General features: G+C 60.6%; 1 protein-coding gene across 3 annotated transcripts in view; it reads left to right on the top strand.

Moving 5' to 3' along the window:
* Nucleotides 1–581: 581 nt before the first annotated feature.
* The window catches only part of PTDSS2 (phosphatidylserine synthase 2), a 24,739-nt gene continuing 2,705 nt past the window's right edge, over nucleotides 582–22,615 (top strand). The window contains exons 1-6 of one of the 3 annotated variants that reach the window (XM_045067120.1): nucleotides 586–886; nucleotides 9,336–9,437; nucleotides 16,676–16,758; nucleotides 20,290–20,357; nucleotides 21,909–22,043; nucleotides 22,529–22,579. In XM_045067120.1, coding sequence (XP_044923055.1) covers nucleotides 705–886; nucleotides 9,336–9,437; nucleotides 16,676–16,758; nucleotides 20,290–20,357; nucleotides 21,909–22,043; nucleotides 22,529–22,579 — 621 coding nt within the window. In that variant the 5' untranslated portion in view covers nucleotides 586–704. Of the gene's footprint in view, nucleotides 887–9,335; nucleotides 9,438–16,675; nucleotides 16,759–20,289; nucleotides 20,358–21,908; nucleotides 22,044–22,528; nucleotides 22,580–22,615 lie in introns of all 3 variants that reach the window. The other 2 variants (XM_045067127.1, XM_045067134.1) reach the window with 2 other exon arrangements.

Below are 22,615 nucleotides of genomic sequence, written 5' to 3'. Positions count from 1 at the left end.
CCCCGGGGTCACTCCGCGCTGAGCCCTCGGAGGAGCCGGCCCCGGTCTTCCAGGGGCTCGAGGCTAGGCGGGGACGCGCACAATCTGAGTTACCCAAGTCCGGGCGTCCACGCCGCTCTGCCCGCGAAGCCCCGGGAGACACCTGCCCGCCCCGGCGGACCCCGCAGCCCGGACCCCGGGCCGCGCGGACGCGCACGCGGGTGGGCGGTGGGGCGGAGCCCCAGAGGGTCGGGGTGCGGGCTCGCGACGGGAGGACGCTCCGGGGCCGCCCGGCGGCGGGAGGGTGGAGGGGCTGGGGCCCGGCCCGCGGGGGCAGGAGCGTCTGGGGCAGCCCCGCCCGCGGCCCCGGGGACGGCCGGCCCCGGCTTCCTAGCAACCGCGCGGCGTCCTTCCCAGCAAGCACCGCTCCCCACCCGCGGCCGCGGCGACTACGAGGCCCAGCGTGCCCCGCGGCCCAGGCGCGCGGACTACAAGTCCCACAATGCACGGCGTGGCCCGCGGCCCGGGCGCGCGGACTACAAGTCCCACAATGCACAGCCCACCCTTTCCTCGCCGCCGCTCGCCCGGGCTCTCCCGAGACCCCGCCGGGGCCGCGCCGCGACCCCTTCCCGGCGCTCCCCGCGCCGCGCGCCGCGCGCCCTCGCGGTGACCCGCAGTGCGTGGGGTCAAGGCGCGGGGCGGGGCGGAGCGGCCTGGCGGGCGCCATGCGGAGGGGCGAGCGCAGAGGCGCCGGGGGCCCGCGGCCGGGGTCCCCAGTGCCCGCGGGCAAGGCCGCGCTGGAGGAGCCGCCGGACGGGGCGGCCGCGGGCGGAGCGAGCGGGCGGGGCGCGGGCCGCCGCAGCACGGAGTCCGAGGTCTACGACGACGGCACCAACACCTTCTTCTGGTGAGCGGCGGGGCTCGGCGGACGGGCCGCCGGGGTCGCGCGGGCGCCTGGGGCTGGGGGCGACGGCCGCCCCCGAGGCCCCGGGACGGCCCCCCGCGCAGCCCCGCCGCGGCCGGCCCCCGCCGCTGCTGCAGCGCGCGGGTCGGGCCCTCGCCCCCGCTCCCGGGCCACCCGCCGTCGGAGCGCCTCTCTCTGGCGCCTGCTGCTCGCCTGGGTGACCTGGTCTCCGCTCGCCCAGGCGGAGCAGTGACCGTCGCCAGCACGGGCACCTGCCCACGTGCCGGGACCTGGGCGGGTGTTGGTCACCCACGGCTTCGGTCTCTTGTCGGTTGCGGCTTGCGGAACCAGCCCTTCGACCCCCGCGCGGCTCAGTCCAGGCCACGGCTCAGGGTCAGGCTGTCCCCCCCGGCTGCCTGCATGGGCGTCGGGGACGGACGGAGGGGCCCCCGCGAGCAGCGCCCGCCCTTCCGGAGCCTCTTTTGGAAGACGTGGCGCTCTTGCTTTATGCCGAGTCGGGTCAGAGGGCTCTGACCTTGGGGTAGCCCTTCACCTGTTGGAGCCTTTCTTTCCTCCTTGGCCGGAGAGATGAGCCCCGTGTCCTAGAAGGCAGGCTTGCTGAGCGCTGGCGCCGCTGTTGCCGCCCTGCATGCTCAGCTCCTGTGCAGCTACACAGCAGAGTGCCAGCATGTTAGACCTGGGGTCGGCCCTGGGGCGACAGGCACAGTAGGTGTGACCACAGCCGCAAAGGGGATGCCACCTGGAAGCACCAGCTGTGGGATCGTTGCAGAAGACCTGGGCAGGGGAGAGACTGTTTGAGGGGAAGGCGCTGCTCCAGGCTGGAAACCGTGCAGGACATGCCCCTGGGGCTGAGCGGATGTCCTGGCTTTTATCAGAGTCAAGAGACATGCGGGAAGGGGGTGTTCATGGGGGAGCAGCCCTGCATCTGGATGAAATTAGGGCCTTCCCTGTGGGTGCCAGCAGCTGCTGCACCAGGATGGCGACCAGCTCTGCCTTGGGGACATCATGCTTTCGGGTGGCCATGGAGCCAGTGGGAGGGAGAGAGGGGCAGCATGCCCCGTCAAGGGACTTGTGGCCCCTGAGTGCCCAGAGCACTCATGGACCCTGCTGGGCCAGCCGCATGCCGGTCAGGCCTCTCCACCAGCACGTGCCCTTCCGACGGTGGAGGGCAGGCACTGTCCTGAAAGGCACTGGCCGTGCTTGCTTCCCGTTTCCGATTGATTGACATATTGGGGGGGCAACTGGGTGTCAGGTACTGTTCTGTGGGTTTCAGCAGAGAACTGAGCAAGGAGCTGAGATTCTGGCCTGACCCCGGGGCTTCGGAAGGCAGAGTGTCCCGGCCGCAGGGATGCTGACGCAGCGCCCGAGGAAGCCACCTCAGGGAGCAGTCCCTCAGCCGCGCCGTGGAAGACGCGTGCTGACTGCTTTAGAAGCACAGACTGGCACCCACCCCCTCAAGTCCTGCCCACAGGGGTCTTGGTCAGTTGGACACACAGTCGCCTGCTGTAGCTGAGCTTACCTGCGGGGAGGGCTGCTGGGGACCACGAAGGCTTTCCAGGAGGGCAGGGGACAGGGCTGGCCGGTCAGGTGCCTGCCCGGCAGGTCTTCCGGCGGAAGACGGATGCCTCCCCACCACAGGTGTGCCATGTGCTGTGCCCTGGGGTCTGGGTCTGTGCAGGTCCTCGGGGCACCCCAGGCCTCCCCTCACCTGGGTAGGGAAAGGAGCTTCACATTTCCTCGAGGCAGCAAACCAGGTGCCTGCTTGGTGAGGCTACTCATTCCTACCTGCAGAGAGCTAAGCCACTTGCTACCTTCTGAACCCCCTCCCAGTGGCTTGCTGTGTTAGGGTTTAAAAACTTGCATTTTGTGTTTTAGAGAATTTTAATAATGAATAATAATGTTATAAAAAATTCATGTAAAGATTAAGAGTATGTTTTTGTGGAAATGATTTTCTGTTCCAGAATTGGTCAAAGGAACTTTTGTATGATTCAAAACCTTCTTTACACAAAATATGCCCCATGCTGGTGGTTGCACTGGGCCGTGGAGGACTCTGGGTGTCTCTGTTACCACTTGTTAGCCACCGAGTATGTAATTAGGGTTCAGGGCTCGCCTGTGCCGTGGAGCCTGAAGCTGGGCTCCCAGAAACCAAGCCCAAGGGATGGGGCGTAGGGACAGCTGGGTCTTCAGTGGGAAGGTCAGTGCTTTCCCTCCCGGTGGTGGTCTCCAGCATGGGGCCTCTGGGCGCCGTGGAGGACACACACTTAGGGGAACAGCACAAAGACGGGCTGACTCGTTTTCTGAAGATGGTTTAGGAGACACCTGGAGACTTGTTGTCCTGAAGAGGTGCCCCCGGGCTTGCCACCTGGAGCCGGAAGTTGGGTGTTGCTACTGGGTTAGCGCACATCCTAACCAGCTCCTAAGGCAGGAGCGGGGAGATGGTTGCTACGTTCTGGGAGTGCGTGCGTCTTAGCCACCGGGCCTTGGGCAAGCACTCTTAGTGACCCCAGGACCCTGCTGTCTGCAGTGGGTCGTAGGGTAGCTGCAAGAGCATGTGGCGGTGATGTGAATGCCCACGTTCCGAGATGCCTTTCTCAGTCCTGGTGGGGTGGAGGTTGCCAGCTTTGCCCACATCTGGGAGGCTTGGCTCTGCAGCTGATGCCTTTTCGGTCATGTTGGTCAGCAGGCCAGGAGGGTCACCGCCATGACCGCAGATAGGTCTTGCATGCCTGGGGCCAGCCCTCTGGCCTTGGCCTTTCCTCGCCGAGGCTTCCTTGTGCTGTCCGTGTGCTGGCCACACCTTCCTGTTCCTCTCCTGGGTTTGGCCTCTGCCGGCTTGGCATGATGACTGTGGTCAGCTCTAGGGACTGGCGCCTGGGTATTTGCCGCTCACAGTGGCAGGGAGCCAGCTGTCCTCACCCTCAGCATACTGAGTGACTGGAGAGTCACAGGACTTAGGGCCACTCTTGTCCTCTGCCTGGATCCCAGGACCCAAACCTCCCCTGAGTTACCTATTACCCACTGCACCAAAGGAGGCATCTGGGAGGGGCAGGGAGGTCTGCTCTGTAGAGCGCTGGGTGCCCTCCGGAGTGGCCCCTCCATCCCATCGGTGGAGATGGTGCTGTGTGCGAGGCACGGGGTCGCTTGCTTTGGTTCTTCCCAGACTTACAGGGTAACATTTTCATTTTGTACACCAAACTTGCAAGCCAGCGTTTCTGTTCTCATTTCGAAGATGGGGGAATTAAACTGAAAAGGCAAGAGTCTCTCAAGACTGCAAGCCTGGTAGTCAAGCCCGTGCTTTCCCACTGTCCCACCGCCTCCCAAGAAGAGTCACAGTGGCGAACGTACGCTTTACACTAGAACTCAAAGGAAAGCACAGACCGTGGATTGAGCAGGGGTCTGACCATTAGAATTAACGGAGTTCTGTCCCCTCTGGCCGCTGCCCTGGGACTTCCCTTTGTTGCCACAAGTTGCCTGTTGAAAGCGCTCTGTCGGGGGTAGAGGTCTGGCCGCACGGACACTACCGGGTCTCCGTGACAGCAGGTAATCTGCACCTGCGTTTCTGCCTGCAAAGAACTGGGCTGGGGCACCTGGGGGGCTCGGGGGGTTAACCATCCTGCTCAGGTTGTGATCCCAGGGTCCTGGGATCAAGCCCCACGTTGGGCTCCTTGCTCAGTGGGGAGCCTGCTTCTCCCTTTGCCTGCTGCTCTCCCTGCTTGTGCTCACACACACTCTCTCTCCCTCTCTGTAATAAAATCTTTAAAAATATTTAAGAACAGAAGGACTGGGCTGATAATGTTTCTTCATCGAGGTGCCGTAATAATGTGTTGCCAGTGCTCAGAGAACTACGAATACGGTACCTGTTAACATCAGTGTTGGTCAATACGGTATATTTATAAAGTGATTTAGCAAAAAAATTTTTTATCAAGAAGGCAACTTTATTATTTCCCCACCTATAACTATCAGCCTGTCTCTGTGATTTTGGCTTTCCTGTTTTGTTTTGAGAGCGCGCGTGCGCGTGTGCAAGCTGGTGGGTCGGGGGCAGAGGGAGAGAGAATCTTGAGCAGGTGTCGTGCCCGGCGTGGGGCCTGCCTCGAGGCCCAGTCGCACCACCCCATGACTGACCGGAGCCGAAATCCAGAGTCAGACGCCCAGCCAGCAGGGCCCCCTGGGCACCTGTGTGAGTTTGGGTTTTGTGTTTAGATCCCGCAGGTAAGAGAGATGACACAGTGCTTTCTTTCTTACCTCACCCAACACAATGTCCTCGGGTGCCGCCTGTGTAGCGCAGGTCAGGGTTTCTTCTGTTTGTGGCTGAGTGACATTCCGTTGCATAAACACATGTTTGCTTTATCCGTTCATCGGCCGACGGACACTTGGGCTGCTTCCGTATCTTGGCTGCTGTAAATAATGCCGCAGTAACATAGGGTACAGACATCTTTTCAACTTGGTGCTTTTGTTTCCTCCCGATACCCAGTAGTGGAATTCCTGGGTCTTACAGTAATTTCATTTAATTTCTGAGGACCCTCCCCGCTGTGTTCCCGCGCGGCTGCCCCAGCTCACGTCCCACGCACAGGGACGAGGCTCCCCTTCTTCCGCGTCCTCGCTGACACCTGGCGTTTCCCGACTTGCTTGTTTCAGCCGTTCTGACAGGTGTCACGTAGCATCTCATCAAGGTTTCAGTTCATTTTTTCCTGATGCTGAGTGAGGTTGAGCATCTTTTCCTGTCTCTGGGCCATCTGGGTGTCTTCTTTGGAAAAGTGTCTGTTCATGTCTTCTGCCCATTTCTTAATTGGATTGGTTTTTTGCTGTTGAGTTTGGTGAGTTCCTCATGTATTTTGGATATGAGCTCCTTATCAGATACATGATTTGCAACTATTTTCTCCCTTTTGCTAGGTTGCCTTTCCATTTTGTCAATGATTTCCTTTGCTGTACAGAAGAGGGGAGCTTTTTTTTCTTTTTAAAGATTTTATTTATTTATTTGACAGACAGAAATCACAAGTAGGCAGAGAGGCAGACAGACAGAGAGGAGGAAGCAGGCTCCCCCACCAAGCAGAGAGCCCGATGCGGAGCTCGATCCCAGGACCCTGGGATCATGACCTGAGCCGAAGGCAGAGGCTTTAACCCACCGAGCCACCCAGGCGCCCCGAAGAGGGGAGCTTTTTAAAGATGGATTTTATATTTAATAATAAAGATTTTGCTTTCTAGTAGCAGTTGATTTTAGCAGTTCTGTAGTCTGTTCTGCTCCGAGACTGTGGTGCCCTGTTCTCGTCCCCCAGTTTCTTGACCGTCTGCCTCCCTCTTGCCTCGGAGGGGACAGAGGAGGTCCTGCTGATTCCTAATTCTGCTCTGCAGGGCCAGGGTTGACTGCCTGAATGATAGTGTGGCCATTGATCCCAAGGGACAAATAGTTGTTTTTATTTTTCAGATAATCCTTGTGGAGGATGGAAAGCTGTATGACCAGAGTTGCCCCGGGCCATCAGGGCATGTGTTTTAGCCCAAAGAAACTACAGGAAGATGACTGCTTGTGCAAAGTGTTATGAAAGAAACCTGGTTTTAAGACCCAGGACAGGGGCGCCTGGGTGGCCTAGTCACTTAAGTGTCTAACTCTTGATTTCAGCTCAAGTCTTAATCTCAGGGTCGTGAGTTCAAGCCCTGTGTTGGACTCCACATGGAGCCTCCATTTAAAAAAAAAAGAAAAGACTGGAACAAAAGGCTTTCACATTTTAATTTTAGCTTCTGTGCCCAGAGAGGCAGTCCTGGCAGAACACCCACGGGGTGCCTCTTGTATGTGGTGCCAGCACCAGGAGGGGTGGCAGGTCACCCAGCAATCTTTATTTTAAAGATTTATTTTATGGACATTGGGGAGGGTATGTGCTTTGGTGAGTGCTGTGAAGTATGTAAACCTGGTGATTCACAGACCTGTACCCCTGGGGATAAAAATATATGTTTATAAAAAATAAAAAATTATAATAAAATTTCAGCTATGAAAAAAAAAAGGCCAGAAACATATGATATTGCTGGCTTTAGAAATGTAGTAAAGAGGGGCGCCTGGGTGGCTCAGTGGGTTAAGCCGCTGCCTTCGGCTCAAGTCATGATCTCAGGGTCCTGGGATCGAGTCCCACATCGGGCTCTCTGCTCAGCAGGGAGCCTGCTTCCCTCTCTCTCTCTCTCTGCCTGCCTCTCCATCTACTTGTGATTTCTCTCTGTCAAATAAAAAAAAAAAAAAAAAAATTTAAAAAAAAAAAAAAGAAATGTAGTAAAGAGGCCACGATATGAAGGTGGTTTGTAGAAGCTGGAAAAGACAAGAAAACATATTCTTTCCTGAAGTTTCTATGGGAAAAATAAATAAATAAATAAATAAAAATCAGGCCTAGTGACACCTTGGTAGTTGATGAGACTATTTTGGGCTTCTGACAATCAGGACTGTAAGATAATAAACTTCTTTTGTTTTAAATGACAAAAATAAATAAATAAATAAATAAAGATTTATTTATTGGACAGAGAGAGCAATCGATTAGGCAGAGAGTCAGGCAGAGGGAGAGGGAAGCAGGCTCCCCGCTGAGCAGAGAGCCCTGTGTGGGGCTCGATCCCAGGACCCTGAGATCAGAACCTGAACCAAAGGCAGAGGCTTTAACCCACTGAGCCACCCAGGTGCCCCTAAATAAAATCTTTAAAAATAAAAAAGAAAGAAAGAAAGAAATATGCACCGGTCGGAGAAACCCATTGTTTCTTGGAACTGCTGCGGTTGGGAACTGGGCCCCGGAGGGTTCTTCCTCCCGGCCGGTGTCTGGGTCGCGCCTGCTTAGAGTGTGTGGGATCTGCTCGTGGCTCTCCCAGCATACTTCCCAGATCCTGACTTTGTCCCAGAAATGGTCAGTGCATAACAATTTAGAGATCTGTATTTACTGTTTTGTAAGTTCCTGCAGTAACTCTGGCTTCACAGGGCCACCTCCCTGGCAGATCTGTGGGCTTCTCTGCAGGTGTCTGTGGCTGCTGCCGCCGGCCGGGTGCGGAGTGCAGCCTCAGCTCGGCCTCTGGCCTGGTCTTGGGAGAGCACCATATCAGCAGGGTCACGTGGCGCGTAAGGTCTGAGACCCCCCCCCCACAGCCGCATGGTGCCACGCGTGGGACAGCCTCCCGTGTTCCGTGGTGGTTTTAGGTCATCTGTGTTTAGGTAGTGAAGTGTCAGGTCTGCTGTTTTATTCCCTGTCCCTGTTCCTGCTCCCCTGCCCCTCTCCCGCACGTGGCTGGTCGTGTGTCTGCCTCCGCAGATGGACGTGCTGGTGTTGATTAGGTCTCCAGTGTGTCCTCCTGGGCTTCCGCGGTCCCTGCCGCATCGGGTCATGCGGACCCATTCAGCCCCTCGCCTTCGGCTGCGGGTCCCGCTCACGGTGTTACGGGGGCTGCTTTCAGGAGGTAGACACGTTTGGAAGAAGTGGTGAGCAGGACGGTCTGTTTCACCAGACCTTTCCCGTTTCTGTTGCTGTCTGCTCCTTCCCGGTGGGCCGGCTGCGCTCTGTCTGAGGACTCGGGTGAGTGCTCACTCAGCCCCTTGCTGAAGGGCGTTCCTGCTGGATGCAGACTCGTCCTGGGTTGGAAGCGCCCCCATGCCATGACGCGTGCAGGATCGTCTCGGTGCGAGCTACTCACCCGGCAGCCCGGGGACCTGACTGCTCGTGGACCCTGCTCCCAGGGGAGCTGCACCCCCGGCTGCCAGAGAGCCCCGCCTCCTCCTTCCAGAGTGGGGGTGGCCGGAAGGGGCCAAGCCTGTGTCTCTGCCAGATCATCGTGGTCTTTATGTTTTTTTTTCTTTTTTAAGATTTTATTTATGTGAGAGAGAGTGAGAGAGAGCACAGAGGCAGTGGGAGAGGGGCACCCAGGCTCCCTCCTGAGCAGAGAGCCTGACGCCACGCGATACGGAGCGATGCGAGCTCTGTCCCAAGACCCGGAGATCATGACCCTAGTTGAAGGCAGAGGCTTCACCAGCTGAGCCCCCCGGGCGCCCCCTGCCAGGGCTTCTGAGTAAATGGTACTGCTGGGGACACTCACCTCCTCACTTGGGTGCTGGTGTCCCTTGGTCACAGCTCTGTCTCGTGGGCTGTCCCTCGGAATCTCTCGGATGTGGTAATTTCATGAATCCTGAGGCCCGTCTCTCTGGCTCCGTGAAAACCGCCCTGTTTCCCTGCTGCCCGGTCCCTGAGCCACGGACAGCTGCAGGAGACGCACCTCCTGCCTCCGAGCCCGCAGCCTCGAGCACCCCGCTGGGCCGTTTGCTCTCCCAGCCGTGTGGGGCCCTTCCCACTCGACGGCGGGGCTGACGGAGCCAACACAGACCCGCGGGGAGCGGCGCTAGTGACGTCGGTCGGGGTTTCCGAGGGTGGGCGTGGGGGCCTCGCCCCGTGTCTGACCCACGCTCCGTGCACTTGCGTTCCAGGCGGGCCCACACCCTGTCGGTGCTCTTCATCCTCACCTGCGCGCTCGGCTACGTGACTCTGCTGGAGGAGACCCCTCAGGACACGGCCTACAACACCAAGAGGTAAGCAGGCCCCTGGCGTGGTTGGGCACGGGCACCTGCTCTACCGGCCGGGCCGTGGCTCGGGGCCGGTCTCCACGCAGAGGCTGGCTGGGCTCCCGGCCCCCCACCGCTGTGTGTGCCCCAAGCGCCTCTCTGAAAAGCTGTGTGGCTTTTCAGCCCCGTTTCCCCGTGTCCAGGACCCTCGAGGGCGCCCTGCAGCCTGGGCGGGATTCGCACGAGCAACCGGCCAGAGTGTGTTGGGGCAGCACAAGGGAAGGAGCCCAGAAAGCTCTCCGGTTCTGACGGGAGGGACGGTTTCCCTACACACCCCCGAAGCGACGCTCTGGACACCTCCTGCGTGTCCTGCGGTTCAGCTCGGTCCTGCAAGACTGTCCTCTTTCCCCACTTCCAGGCCAGGCACAAGTCAGGGCTGTCACCTGGGCTTCTGACCAAGTGGCTGTAAATCCGAGGTTCCTGTGACTTCTGGGTTCTAGTCATTCGTCAGAGCAGCTCACAGAACTCAGGGAAACATTTCACTTACTAGATCCCCAGCGGATTACAAAAGGATCCAAGTCAGGAACAGCCCGACAGACATGCCCAGGGTGAGGTCTGGGGAAACGTGCGTGGTCCTGCCGGGCAAACCCCTCTCCCCGGGTCTCCACGTGTTCCCCATCCCGAAGTTCTCAAAACCTTGTCCTTGGGGCTTTATGGAGGCTTCATTACTCAGCCACGGACTGGCTAACTCATTGGCCTTTGGCGATGGAACCCGGTCTTCAGCCCCGCTGCCAACCCCAGAGGTCACAGGGTGGGCTGGAACCAGCCCTCTGATCCCTTGGTTGGCTCTCCTGGCAACCAGCCCTCCTCTGTAGATGAGAGTCCTGAAGCCACCTCATTAACATAACAAGAGACACCTTTATCCCTTCAGAAATGCCAAGGGTTTTAGGGGTTGTGTGCCAGAAACCAGGATGGAGAAATATGTATTTCTTCATATAAATCACAATGTCACGGAGCCTGTGAGTTTGGGTGTCTGGGGGGACCCAGATGGTGCTGATGGCCCGGGGAGGCTGTCTCCCTTCAGCCCGCCCCGTTCTTGAGCTTTGTTGATGCAGACGGGTTTTTTCGGACGGTGTCATCCTGAGGTCAGGAAGTGGGCAGGCTGCCCTCTCACTGTTATTCCCAGACACAGACGAGCTGGTGGACTGTGTTCTTTGCCGGAATCTTCTTTGCCGGAATCTCCTGGGCTCTGTGGCACCTCTCAGAAGTGCATGAGGGACATGAGCCGGCGTTCGAGCTGACTGCTGTGGGGTTTCTGCACTGGACGGAGTCCTCAGGCCGTGAAGCCCCCCGCGCTCCTCTGAGCCGCTTGCTCTGGTGGGACGGGCCCAGCGGGGAGGAGCAGAGGCAGAGCGCAGTGCCGTGAGATCGCTGGTCAGGTGGTGGGGGCGTGTGCAGTGCAGGTGCTCACGTCCGTCTGAGAGTGTGGCGTGAATCCTGGCCCACGCTCCCTGGGTGTCTCGCCTGCTAGGACGTGAGGTGTCCCTGTCAGCAGGGTGCCTGGTGGCCCGCGCGCACGCGCTTCAGAGCCCGCATCCAGTCCCCTGGGCTGCACCCAGCACGGCGGGGCCTCTGCTGCTCTGTGCTCGTCTGTCTGCGCTTGTCGTCAGCGCAAGGTGCCCTGGCTGCCGGTTGCACGGTCCGGACCGCAGGAGGTCCTCCTGCCTCTCCCACGCCATCGGCCGGGCAGCCGTGCGAGGACTTCCTCTTTCTCCCAAGCTCTGAGCACAGGCACTGCCCGTCGTTCGGTGCCCCGCTGACTGGGGGGCGCCAGTCGGTGCTGCGGGCGTGGGCAAGGGAGTCGAGAAGTAGGAGAGGGAGCTTGGCCCCTTCGTGGCCTGAGGCTGCTCTCACTGTGGGGGTTCCTGGCCAGGGGGCCCCGAGCCCAGGGGTGCAGGAGACAGTAAGGCCGAGTTGGCTCAGTGGGTGTTTCCAGTAGGCTGTGGCCCTCTCTGAATCGGTTGCCAGCACTGGTATCTGCAGGGCACACGTGCGCAGGGGGGACCAGCAGGCAAGCTGTGGTCCCATCTGAGGAGTCCCCTGTGCTGTGACATTACGCCAGCGATGAGCAGCTCCAGACAGGCATTGCCACAGGTTGGAGTGCGCCCCTGGCAACAGTGGGCCCACGTGGGGCGTTCTGGGAGGGCCCTCCAAGGGTGGGGCGTCGGTGCTTCCTCACCAGATGCCTGCCGGGAAGCCCCGCCAGCCTGGACCCCGGGGTTAAGGGGCCTTGTGGGCCGTGTCTGGGCAGCAGCCATGGACCCATGTGGGCACGTCCCACCTCTGCCACTCACGCCTGCTCCCTGTCCTGAGCTGCTGCCGCCCATGGCGGGGGGGGGGGGTCCTCACCCCAACAGCCCCTGTGCCATTTCACTGAAGGGGACACCTCAAGGGGGTTGGGAAGTGGACACTTGTCTGCTCGGGGCACTGGAAATCTGCTGAGGGCACAGTCCCTGTCCCTCTTGGCCTTGTTTAGTGACAGAGAACCTCCTTCCCGGCCCCATACTTCTGCAGGTGGCCTGGAACCTACCCTGGCTGGTCCCTGGAAGCCTCCCTTGCCCTGGTGATGCTCCCACCCGATCCTCGCACATCTGTGGCTCTGCTGCTTCCAGGGCAGTTTTCATGGGTGTGTGGGTGGTTCCCCCGGCAGCCCCCTGGGCTGGCCCCTTCCTGTCACGTCAGAGCCTTTGACGTGAGTTAGGTTTCATGTAAAGAAAGTGCTTCCAAAAGCTATGTTTATTGTTTAAAAAAAAAGTCTCTGTCTACATTATTCAAAGCGCAGAGAGCCGGCTTGTTTTCCTTAAGTTCTCCATTTCAGCTTGTGGGTCACTGTTCTTTTAATGGATCTAACAAACTGTTATTTGGGGGCAGTAGGTTTTTTTCTTCCAAAGTCAGCTCGATCGACCAGTACTGACCCAACACGTGTCTCGAGCGAGCGGCTCAGCGGGTTTCCGCAGGTGCGTGTGTCTGTGCAGATACAGCCCTCCACACCCGCCGTCTGCCCCGTAGGTTCGTGCACACAAGTCGCCCAGCCTGCGTGGCATGGCTGGTTTCTTCCATGTGGCACGGTGCCTGTCAGTGGTCGGTCAGGTTCGCTGCTGGGGAGTGTCCACTGTGTGGATGGGCCACGGTTCCTTGATCGACTTAACCACGTGTGACATTGGGGATGTTTACGCACACGTGTGAGCGTACACGTACTGACGCACAAGTAAGCTGTCACCTGTAGAACAGGAACATATTTTGCGTGTTTGTGGTGCGCCGGAAATACCACGTACTCGTACGCTGACGAGGAGCAGAGCTGGCCAGATGACCCTGCTGGGCCCGCGTTGGTGGCAGAGCCGTCGGGGGGCCAGACCCACGCAAGTACGGTCACCTCGTGGGGGGCGGAGGAGAAAGTCTTTCCAGCCAACGGAGCTGGGACAGCCGACTGTTTATATGCACAAAAGGAGGCTACATACAGACGTTACACTGTTCACCATCATTGAAAATAGATTATCGACCTAAATGTAAAATAAGAAACCATAAAACTTCTCAGAAGAAAACAGTAGAAAATCTGGTGACCGACCTGGGGTTCGGTGGTGACTTTTTCGGTGCGACACCAGAAGTTTGACCGTCCCTTGTAGAACTAAATTTATTCTTACCACGAGGTCCAGTCACTGGAGTCCCAGGTACTAACCTGATGAAACAAAAACTCGTGTCCACAGCAACACCTGCACATGGTGTGGCCGGAGACTTATTCCTGACTGCCCAAACTTGGAAGCATCCAGCGTGCCTGTGCGTAGGTGAACGGATGAACAAAAGCAGGTACGTCCGGACCATAAGATATTATTGAGCAGCAAAAAGAGGTGCGCTGTGAAGCCGACTGAGTGTGAAGGTCCAGTCGGCTTCACTGAGCGGCTCGAGGCCGGATGGCGTCCCGTCCAGCAAGACAAGGAGCTCCACCAAGCCGCAGGAGAGGAAGCGTGGTAAAGACAGAATGGCGCTGCAGGAAATGAGCAGAGAAGGGGGCGGAAGGCGTCTTCGGGGCTGACCGCCGCCTAGCGCCAGCCAGCTGACTCCGTGCCGACTGCAGGTCGCATTCCTGGGGTAAAGACACACTTCAGGCGGGTGTCAGGTCTCTGGTTTGCTGACTGGTGGGGCTCAGCCCAGGTGACTTGGTTTTGGGCCTGCCGTCTCCTTTTTAACACTACAAAGACGGAGGGTGAAACTCAGGTGCGTCCTACAAAGTGAAAGGAGCCGTATGGAAAGCCCACGTACTGTGTGATGTTCCATGGTGACATTTTGGCAAAGGTGCTGCCATGTGGTGGTGAGGTCAGTGGTGTCTAGGGCAGTGGGGGTCCGTGGACGGAGCATGGAGTTGAACGGGTGTTTCAGGTCTCTGTGCAGTAATGGTAGCTTTGGGACCCTTTGCATTGGGCAACACGGAGAGCAAACCTAATGGATGCAAATTAGAGAAAAGGAAGGAAGCCAGGACGTCGGGGACCCCAGGGAGCACGGCGGACGGTGCAAGGCTCTGCGGTATCACACCTGCGTGAGGCCACCCCAGCTACGGGGCTGGAGTCTGCATGGCTCCAGGCAAAGCATGAACACACGAGCCCTGTGCTCTCGGGGACGCAGGTGCTTCCCGCAGGGGTCTGACCAGCTGTGCCGCTGCCGCACGCACCCTCTGGGGTGAGGGACCGAGTTAGCGGCCGGTGGAGGCTGGGGACTTGGGATGTCCCTGTGGCGTAGGGGCGACAGGGAATCGGAGGGAGAACGGCCCAGGAGATGACGGCTGGGAGCTGGAGGCACTGGCTTAAGGTGGACCCTGAGGGTCACACAGGGACACGGTTCAATCCAAGCACGTTTCACGGTCAGCACACGCGTCTCCATCTGTCCACCAAGGGGCCCAGAAGCTACGGGGCGTCGAGCACTCCGGCCCCCGGAACTTGGTTCCCCAGACCGTCCTCCAGCGAGGGAACCAGGGCTCCTGGACGAGAGGCAGATTCCAGGCCTGGGGAAGGGAACGCCAAGCTAGTCTGGAGGGTCGTCCAGCGCCAGCCAGGAAGAGCTCAGAACAAACCGAGTCCCATAAGGATGGGGTTATGTCAAAGCTCTGATACAGGAGAAAAACTAAAAGTCCTCACAGCGGCCAAAGTGGGAACAATTGGAGCAACAGAGTTTATAAAGTCGCATCACAGCGTAATTCAAGGTATGAAATAGACACCCACAGGTCCGCTGGTACAAACGGTCAAGTGAGGGAGAAGAGCCAAGTCACCCCGCAGATGGCCTCCAGCTGAATTAGGAGCTCCTCGCCAAGGAATGGGGGCTCGGCCCCGCAGCCCTTGCGTGCCGGTCGTGCCGAGGGACCCTCCCAAGGGCAGAGCAGGGAGGGCGGCTGACGGCACCCGAGCCAGGGGACGACAGAGCTTGCTAGTATGAGATGATCTCACTCCCAAAACCTGTAACCCCAGTCGAGTCACGGGGAGCAGCGGACAGCTCTGATGGGGACACCCGACAGAACACCTGACCAGTCCTCTTCAGAACTGTCCAGCTCTTCCAAAACGAAAGTCTGAGGCGCCGTTACCACCCAGAAGTGCTGAAGAGACATGACGACGGAATGTCATGGCCGTCCCGGTGGGATCCTGGGGCAGAAAAGGGGCTTTATTTATTTTTATGAGTTTGTTTTATTTATTTGTCAGATAGAGCACAGACGGGGAGCAGCAGGCAGAGAGAGAAGCAGGCTCCCCCCAAAGCAAGGAGCCTGATGTGGGACTCGATCCCAGGACCCTGGGATCATAACCCAGCCCGAAGGCAGCCACTCAACCCACTGAGCCCCACTGCGTGCCCCAGGAAGGGGCTTCAGACAAACAGGAAACCTGAAAACCCACAGACTGCGGTGAACGCACCAGCACGGACTGGTTAACTGGGACCGACATCCGTACTGTTGGAAGGTGCTGACGGGGCTGCGTGTGGAGACGGAGGCATTCTGTACACGGTGCGCCTGATGGACGCGCCTGCTCAGTAGCCCTGAAGGTCGCCTATAGCGCCCACGCGGGGTCTGGCTCGGGGGGCGGACCCGGTGTGGGAGGCGCCGCCTGGCACCGCTGGGTCACAGGTGCCCTAACATTTCGGCTCCCTCAGTCTGTCCTTGCGGTGAGCCCTCTGCGGGTCACCCATGGCTGCAGAGCCGTCTCTGGATCACGCTGGGAGGGGCCTCTCCGGGGCCTGGAGGGGGTCGCCCTGGGAGGGCGGCTGAGCGGGGGTCTTTGTGCTCCTCCTGCAGCCCGTGTGGACCTTACCTCCCCCGACCCCCAGACAGACCGGTGTGCGTCTTCGGGCAGGTGCGTGCCTATGGGCCCTCTGTATGGGCTCCTGTGATGGGGACACGGAGTGGCCGGTGTCCTTCTGTCCCTCTGCGCCTCCTACAGTCCAAAGGCCAGCAGCCACGGGAGCCAGGACTGACCAGGAGACTGGTCAAGAGACTCAGGGTCCCCTGGGCGAAGGCAACGCAGCCACGGCGGCCCACAGCCGGCATGATCAGACCTCATCTTGGTCCTCCACCCCGCCCTTGGCCCTGGTGTGGGGACAGGCAGGCGTGCCAGGGTTTCCTGTGGGGCCCGGCTTCGCCTGTGCCTGCCCTAGGCTCCGAGTGCCCTTCGCGGGCAGAGGGAGACGACGTGTTTCAGGCTGACCCCTTTGGCCTCCTGTGAGGTCTCATGACGTGCTTGCGTCGGAGCCCAACAGCCCACCTGGAAGCAGCAGGCGTGTGTGTCTTTGCCGAGAAAGGGCCGGCTGTGGGGAGAGCAGGCCGCGCAGCAGCCCCAGCCCCTATGCTGGGCAGGGCGGCCGTGAGCACCGCTGCGTGTGTGTCTGCAACCCTGGTGACCGGACGTGCACCCGGTGCTCCCGTGGGCTACAACGGCTGGGTCCCGGCCCTGTGGGGCAGGAAGCGGCTTTCCGGGAGGCCCCTCTGGGGCCTGGCTGGCCGCGCACACCTTGTAGGGGTTCTCTAGGTGGGAAGCACGAAGTGTGGTGGGGTGCCACGGCGCAGCCTATGTCAGGCCCAGCCCACCTCTGAGGCCCTTCTCCGGAGGGGCCCTTCTGGGCGGCACGCGGGCTCCGGAGGCCACGGCGACAGCCCTCCCTGCTGCCCGCCCCCGCCCCCCAGAGTCACTCCCGCCTGGGAGACGCGCACTGAGGGGCTGTCTGTTCTTTATTTGCAGAGGTATTGTGGCCAGTATTTTGGTTTTCTTATGTTTTGGAGTCACACAAGCTAAAGACGGGCCGTTTTCCAGACCTCATCCAGGTAACTCGTCCTTTCTTTGTCCGCGTGTGCTCACGTAACACTTCCGTCCCGGGCGGTCGTCTGCGTCCGTGCTGCCGGGGGCGGGTGGCCTGTTCTTCCCAGCCCCTCCCGGCCGGCCCGGGCACGCCGCTGTGCCCTCAGGAGGGTGAGGGCTGGGTTCCTCTCACCTCCGACCCTTCTCCGCCCTCTGCTCCTCCCCCTGTCCTGCCGTGGTCCTCGTCCCCCTCTTCCCCCCGCTCTGTCTCGGGCAGCTGCTTCTGCACAGTGAGGTGCCCCAGGACTGGCCGTGGGGTCGGTGTGGGCCTGAGCTGGGGGCCCTGCTGTGGAGGTGCTTGCCGCATGCGATCGGCAGAGTCCTTCTGTCTCTCACGCCGACCCCCAAGTTAAGGGAGGCGTTCTAACAAGCCCTCGAGCCTCGGAGCTGCAGAACGTTGCTTATGCTGCCCCTGGTCCTGCCCCCAGTCCTGACCCCGTATCCCACCCCCTGTTCTGCCCTCCTGTCGCACCACACCCCACCCCCCGGTCCTGCCCCGACCCTGTCCTGCCCCCACTGTCCCATCCCTGGTCCTGAGCCCCTCTGTCCAGTCCCCAGTTCTCCTTGACCCCATCCTGCCCCTGGTCCTGTCCTGAATCCTGCCCCCTTATCCTGTTCCCCTGTCCTGCCTCTGGTCCTACCCCCAGCCCAGGCTGTCTAGGGCTCCAGCCTCGTTGAGGGGCTGCCTCTGAGGACAGGGCGTGGTGAGTTTTCCTGAAGTCTTAAGGCTTAGTAACATGTTTCTTTTCTGTGTTAATACGGGATGGTATTCATTGTGGAATATTGGAAAAATAAAAAAACTATTTTTAAATAGAAACAAAAATCAGCCACAGAAAGTAGCCACTTTAGGTTTTAATGTGATTTTAGGAGTCGACACACATACACAGCTTAAAAAGTGGGACCCTCTTCGGTGGCTTTTCTGTCATTTCTTTCCCACTTCAGCTTAGCGCAGACGTCCCCTTGGTAATTCTGTGTTTGGCAGCCAGACGTTCACGGGTGCTTGTCTGGCCAGCGTCAACGTGCGACGGTGTGTCCCCAGGCCTGCAGCATCGTGTGCTGCGAATTTCTGCGTGTGTGTCTGGGGTGGGTCTGATCGTTCGTTTAACACCAGGCCCTGGGAGTGGAAGCCGCAGGCCAGGGCGGGGGGGGGGGGGGCAGGGCGGGGGGCGCCCTGGAAGCCGGTGGTGGGACCGACCCCACAGAAGTGGTCGGGGCGCTGTGGCCGTGAGCCGGACCCATGTGGCCTGCTGCTCTGCCCCCTCAGTGTCTGCTGGGGATGCTGATGGTGGGTGACACCTCCTGGTGCCTGCCTGGGGGGCACCCAGCCCCCCAGCTTCCCATGGCTCCGTCACCAGCCTCTGAAGGCTCTGAACTCCCAGCCAGCATAGGGGGAAGAGAGAGAGAGGTTTGAAGCCGCCACAGTCAGAGCCAAGGTCCCCGTGCGATGAGTGCCTACTGGACTGGGCAGAGTCAGTGGTTCCAGGCGTGGCAGGTCCCTCGGGGGGTGCTGGGCCATGCTGGAGGCTGGACAGCTGCTTGGCCTCTAGACTCCCGGGGGCCCGTGTGCTCTGTCCGGTGCGGGTGCCAGCCAGCCTCGTCTGCAACCCTCCCCTGTGGTCTCCGTGGGCTGCGTGAGTGCCAGCCCGGCCCCCGCCCTCGGAGGGCCCTCTCCCAGCCTGTGTTCTGGGCTCGGCTCCGCCTTCCTTTAGTTTGGAGGCTGCGGGTAAACGGGGTAAACGGGTTCCCTGCCGGTCACAACTGTGGGAGCCTGTTGTGGAGCCCCTCCTCCCCTAGAGTCGGCAGGAGGACCAGGTGGCCCTGTGCAGCGTGCTGTGGGGAACCAGGGAAGGCTCTTCGGGCCGGCAGGGTGCGCGGGTGCGGGCGCTGCAGGACCCCCTGGGGGTGGGGGGAGGGGCGGGCTGGCTGCTCGAAAAGGCCTCCTTGCCTTGATGATTTTCACGCTCATCTGTGGCTCCTTCCAAACACTAGAGAAAGCAGAGCGTGGCCAGGGCCACAGAGGCGGCTGGACATGCTGCTAAGGGAGAAAGTCAGCGGGCCGGTGGGGCAGGGGCTCCAGGAGCTCACGTGGAATGTAGGAGGCGCAGCGCCGGCCGGCCGGGTGTTTGGGGGTGGGCGGGCGGATCTGGGCCCTGGGGTCTCTACAAGTGGAGGGTGGCAGGTAGTGGACGATGGCCGGCCCCTGACTGGGGGCAGTGGTCGGGGAGGAGACAAATCCAGTGTCCGAGGGTCACAGGAAGGTGCCTTCGCACGGTGGTGGGGTGAGCGCTCCGGGGAAGGCGGCCTGAGTCACTTTTCAGAGGCCCTTTTAGGTCCTGCTGCAGCCCTTGTCCAGGGACAACTTGCCAAGCTTTTCCCAGACCCGAGGGCCACAAGGGCAGCGTGTCACATCCACTCTTGATCCCGTGCCCCAGAATTCCTGCAACAAACCGTCCTGAGAACTGACCGCCTTCCTGCTTCCGTCCCCACCAGCCTGGGCACTCCTGGGTCTTGGGGCTGTTTCCCCTGCAAGCAGATGAGGCACAGGCCCCGAGTGCTGGGCAGGCCAGAGCCCCATGAGCTCCTCCGCACTGGGCTGCCCTGCACCTGCAGCAGAGAGGCCAGGCTGGGCCTCTCCCACCTTGGCAAGCACCAGCCTTTTTATTCAAGGGGAGTGAGTTTTTCAAAGCAAACTCTTAGGGTTTTTTTTGAACAGTGGTAGTAAGCAAAGGGAAAGTAGCTATCTTAGGCCTTTATCAGACAGGGTTATCAAGATTTCCGGAAGGTGGAAGTTAGCACGTTGGTCCAGGAATAACTCCTCTCCTTGTAACCGCCTGCTGGTGAGAAACCGCTTTCCGCATGAGCTCCGGGAACCCGGCGCTGGAAGAGACGGGGTCCTGGCTACGCAGAGGCTCCAGAGGGACAGTTTCTTTCTTCTCCGTTCTGTGGCAGTCTGGCCGGCCCCGACAAGCCAACGGGACACACGCGTGTGTTGTCTGCGGGTGGCCGAGCGAGGGGCCGTCTCCGTCACGTCACATTTCGTTTCTTTCTGGGGGAGCACGTGTGTGCTCGGCCCGCCAGCAGCTGAGAAGGGCACCACCCCAGGGACGGCTCGTCCCTCCCAAATGCGGCGTTTCCCCAGACCGGCTGCCACAGCCAGGTGCGGTCTACTCTGGGGATCCAGTGGGGCTCACGTCAGAAACCGTGTCGGTGGGACCCCTCCCGCGGACCCCCGGGGGGAACCACGTCCTGCCCACGTGGGAGAAACTGCGTCCTAGGCCGTGGGTTTTCTTAACTCCATAAACGGCATCGGCAGAAGGTTACTGCGTACTCGCTGAGCCACAGGTCCGCGGTGTGACTGGAAGCATGGCCGGGGGCGGGGGTGGGGGGCGCCACCCAGGACTGCCCGGCCACCGGGAGGGCAGGGAGGAGGCCGGGCCCGGGTGGCGCTCTCTGGGCTGCGGGGCCCCGCCTGACGCCTGCACCCCGCGTCTCCGCAGCGTACTGGAGGTTCTGGCTGTGCGTCAGCGTGGTCTACGAGCTCTTCCTCATCTTCATACTCTTCCAGGTAAGCAGCTTCTCCGTCAGATGGGGTGGCCCATCCGCTCCTCCGCAGCTTCCGCGGGAAGCAAGGCTGCACCCCCGGAGGAGTGGGCAGAGGCTGTGGGGGCTGCCGTCCGGGCACACCGTGTGCTCAGAGGGAGGTTGGAAACCCCTCGCCCTGTGAACCTTGGGTCAGGACTGGGCACTGGCGTCTGTCGTTCCTGTTCCTCGCCGGCTGGGTCCGGGGTCTGCTGCGATGGTGACCTCGGTCTGCAAAGTCGTTCTGCACAACCTCGGAGCTGCCAGTGGCTCTCGTCCCTCTCTGGGTGTGGCCCCATTATCCTCTTCAGTACCGCGTTTGTCAACCTGCGCGGAGAAGCCTGCCGTAGCTTGGGTCACCCGTCCCTGCGTCCCCCAGAGCCACCGACCCACCCGCTCCCCCTCTATCCCCGGGGCCCCTGAAGGGCGTCTGGGTCCCGTGCATCCTTCTGCCGAGTGGGGTGGCCAGCGACATCGGCGCCATTGCTAGAGCGGGGCTGTCGGCGACGGGCTCTCGTGGGTGCAGCTGTGGGCCCGTGAGTCGTGCACACGTCACCCATAAGGAGCAGCCGGACAGCCCCCAGCCCCCTGCACGCGTCGGGATCTGTATTGTGGCCGCTGTTGGCGGTGTGTGGAGACTCCTGCTTCTGTTTGCATTTCGGGAGTGACCTCACACTGTGGGGTGTCCCCATGGCAGGCTAAGCCTCCAGAGGCTTCTCAGCTCTTGTCCAGGTTCCATGCCCACCGGCCTGGGCTCCTGCTGACCTGCTGTCCTGACACAGGGACACAGCAGTGTCCAGCCTCACGTCCCATGGTTTCCGAAACCGCATGGGGGTGATTTCAGTTGTCAGTGATGTCAGGGTCTGCGAGTCATTTCCAGAGACCCCAAGCGGGGGATAGGGTCCATCGCAGGACAAGGCAGTGCAGCTGGGTAGCACGGGGGGCCGTGGTCACATGACGCCATGCAGGTCTGTGTCCTCTGCCCCTCCGTCCCCCTCTCTGCTTCTTCCCTACCTTGGCTGGTACTTGGGGCAGGAGCGGGGGGACGGGGTCCTGACCGTGGGCATCCTGGGATCCCTCTCTGTGGACCGAAGGCCCCAGCCGGTGGCCAGAGAGCGCCCGAGGAAGGGGAAGGTCTGAGCCTGCAGGTGGGGCAGCCTCTGACCACGCGGCCCCGGAGTCTCCTTAGCGCTAAGGCCAGAAGGAGCGATTTGCCAGCGCAGGCACCCGTGTCTGGGAAAGCTGTCCTGGTGCGCTGCTTCTGTGAGGGGAGGTGGAGAGGGGAGGCGGCAAGACGGGTGCCCCAGCTGTGTCCCCGCGTGAGGGGAGTGGGGCATCACCTTGCACGTGGACCCCCCAGTCTGCCCAACCCTGTGTTGGGGGGACGGCGGCAGAGACAGTGTTTGCCTCCCCTCGGTGGAGGTGTTTTCCACACGCCCCAAGCCACAGACATGGCTCGAGGTTTCGGGAGTTAGCCGGGTGCTCCCATGGCCACCAGCAGCGTCTGGCCCCGCTAACCAGGGTTCTGGCCTTGCAGACTGTCCAGGACGGCCGCCAGTTTCTGAAGTACGTGGACCCTAGGCTGGGGGTCCCACTGCCCGAGAGGGACTACGGGGGAAACTGCCTCATCTATGATCCACACAACAAGAGCGACCCCTTCCACAACGTCTGGGTATGGGCGGGGCCCAGGAGCCTAGTGCTCGGCAGGTGCCCGGGTATTGCTGACCTGTCCTGGATGTTTCTAGAACCCCAGTCATTCTGCAGATCAGACATGGCATGGCCCTGGCCTCCCTCCTGCTAGACCCAAGGCTCCCTTCAACTCAACCCACTTGGAGGAGGGTTAGGGGGGCCCCGGGGGTCGTGCAGCCCACATGTGGGGCACCGGCCCAGCTCACCAGGGCCCAGGTCCCTGCCATCCAGCCTGAACATGTAGTCTCGGCCCAGCCACGTACTCCCCTGGGGACCCCGTTGACGAGGGCACTGGCTCTCCTCGGTGGTCAAGGCGTGCTGACCGTGTGCGTGGGACCATGGCTTTGTCCCTCGGGTCCAACCAGTGCCACTTGGGAAGGCTAAGACTGTCCCAGCAGCCTGGACGTGGTGGGAGCGAGAGACTGGGGGCTGTGGGCTGCACCTGAGGCAGCTGTCCGGCCCCCACAGGACAAGCTGGATGGCTTTGTGCCAGCACACTTCCTTGGCTGGTACCTGAAGGTAAGATGACCTCGGCGGGGGGACGCCCTGGGCCTG

The sequence above is a fragment of the Mustela putorius genome, unplaced genomic scaffold (genome assembly GCF_011764305.1).
Source record: "Mustela putorius furo isolate JIRA1106 unplaced genomic scaffold, ASM1176430v1.1 tig00000127_pilon_pilon_pilon, whole genome shotgun sequence".
Classification (NCBI taxonomy): domain Eukaryota; kingdom Metazoa; phylum Chordata; class Mammalia; order Carnivora; family Mustelidae; genus Mustela; species Mustela putorius.
Note: the sequence above shows the minus strand (reverse complement) of the source record. Positions and strands in the feature narration are given on the sequence as shown.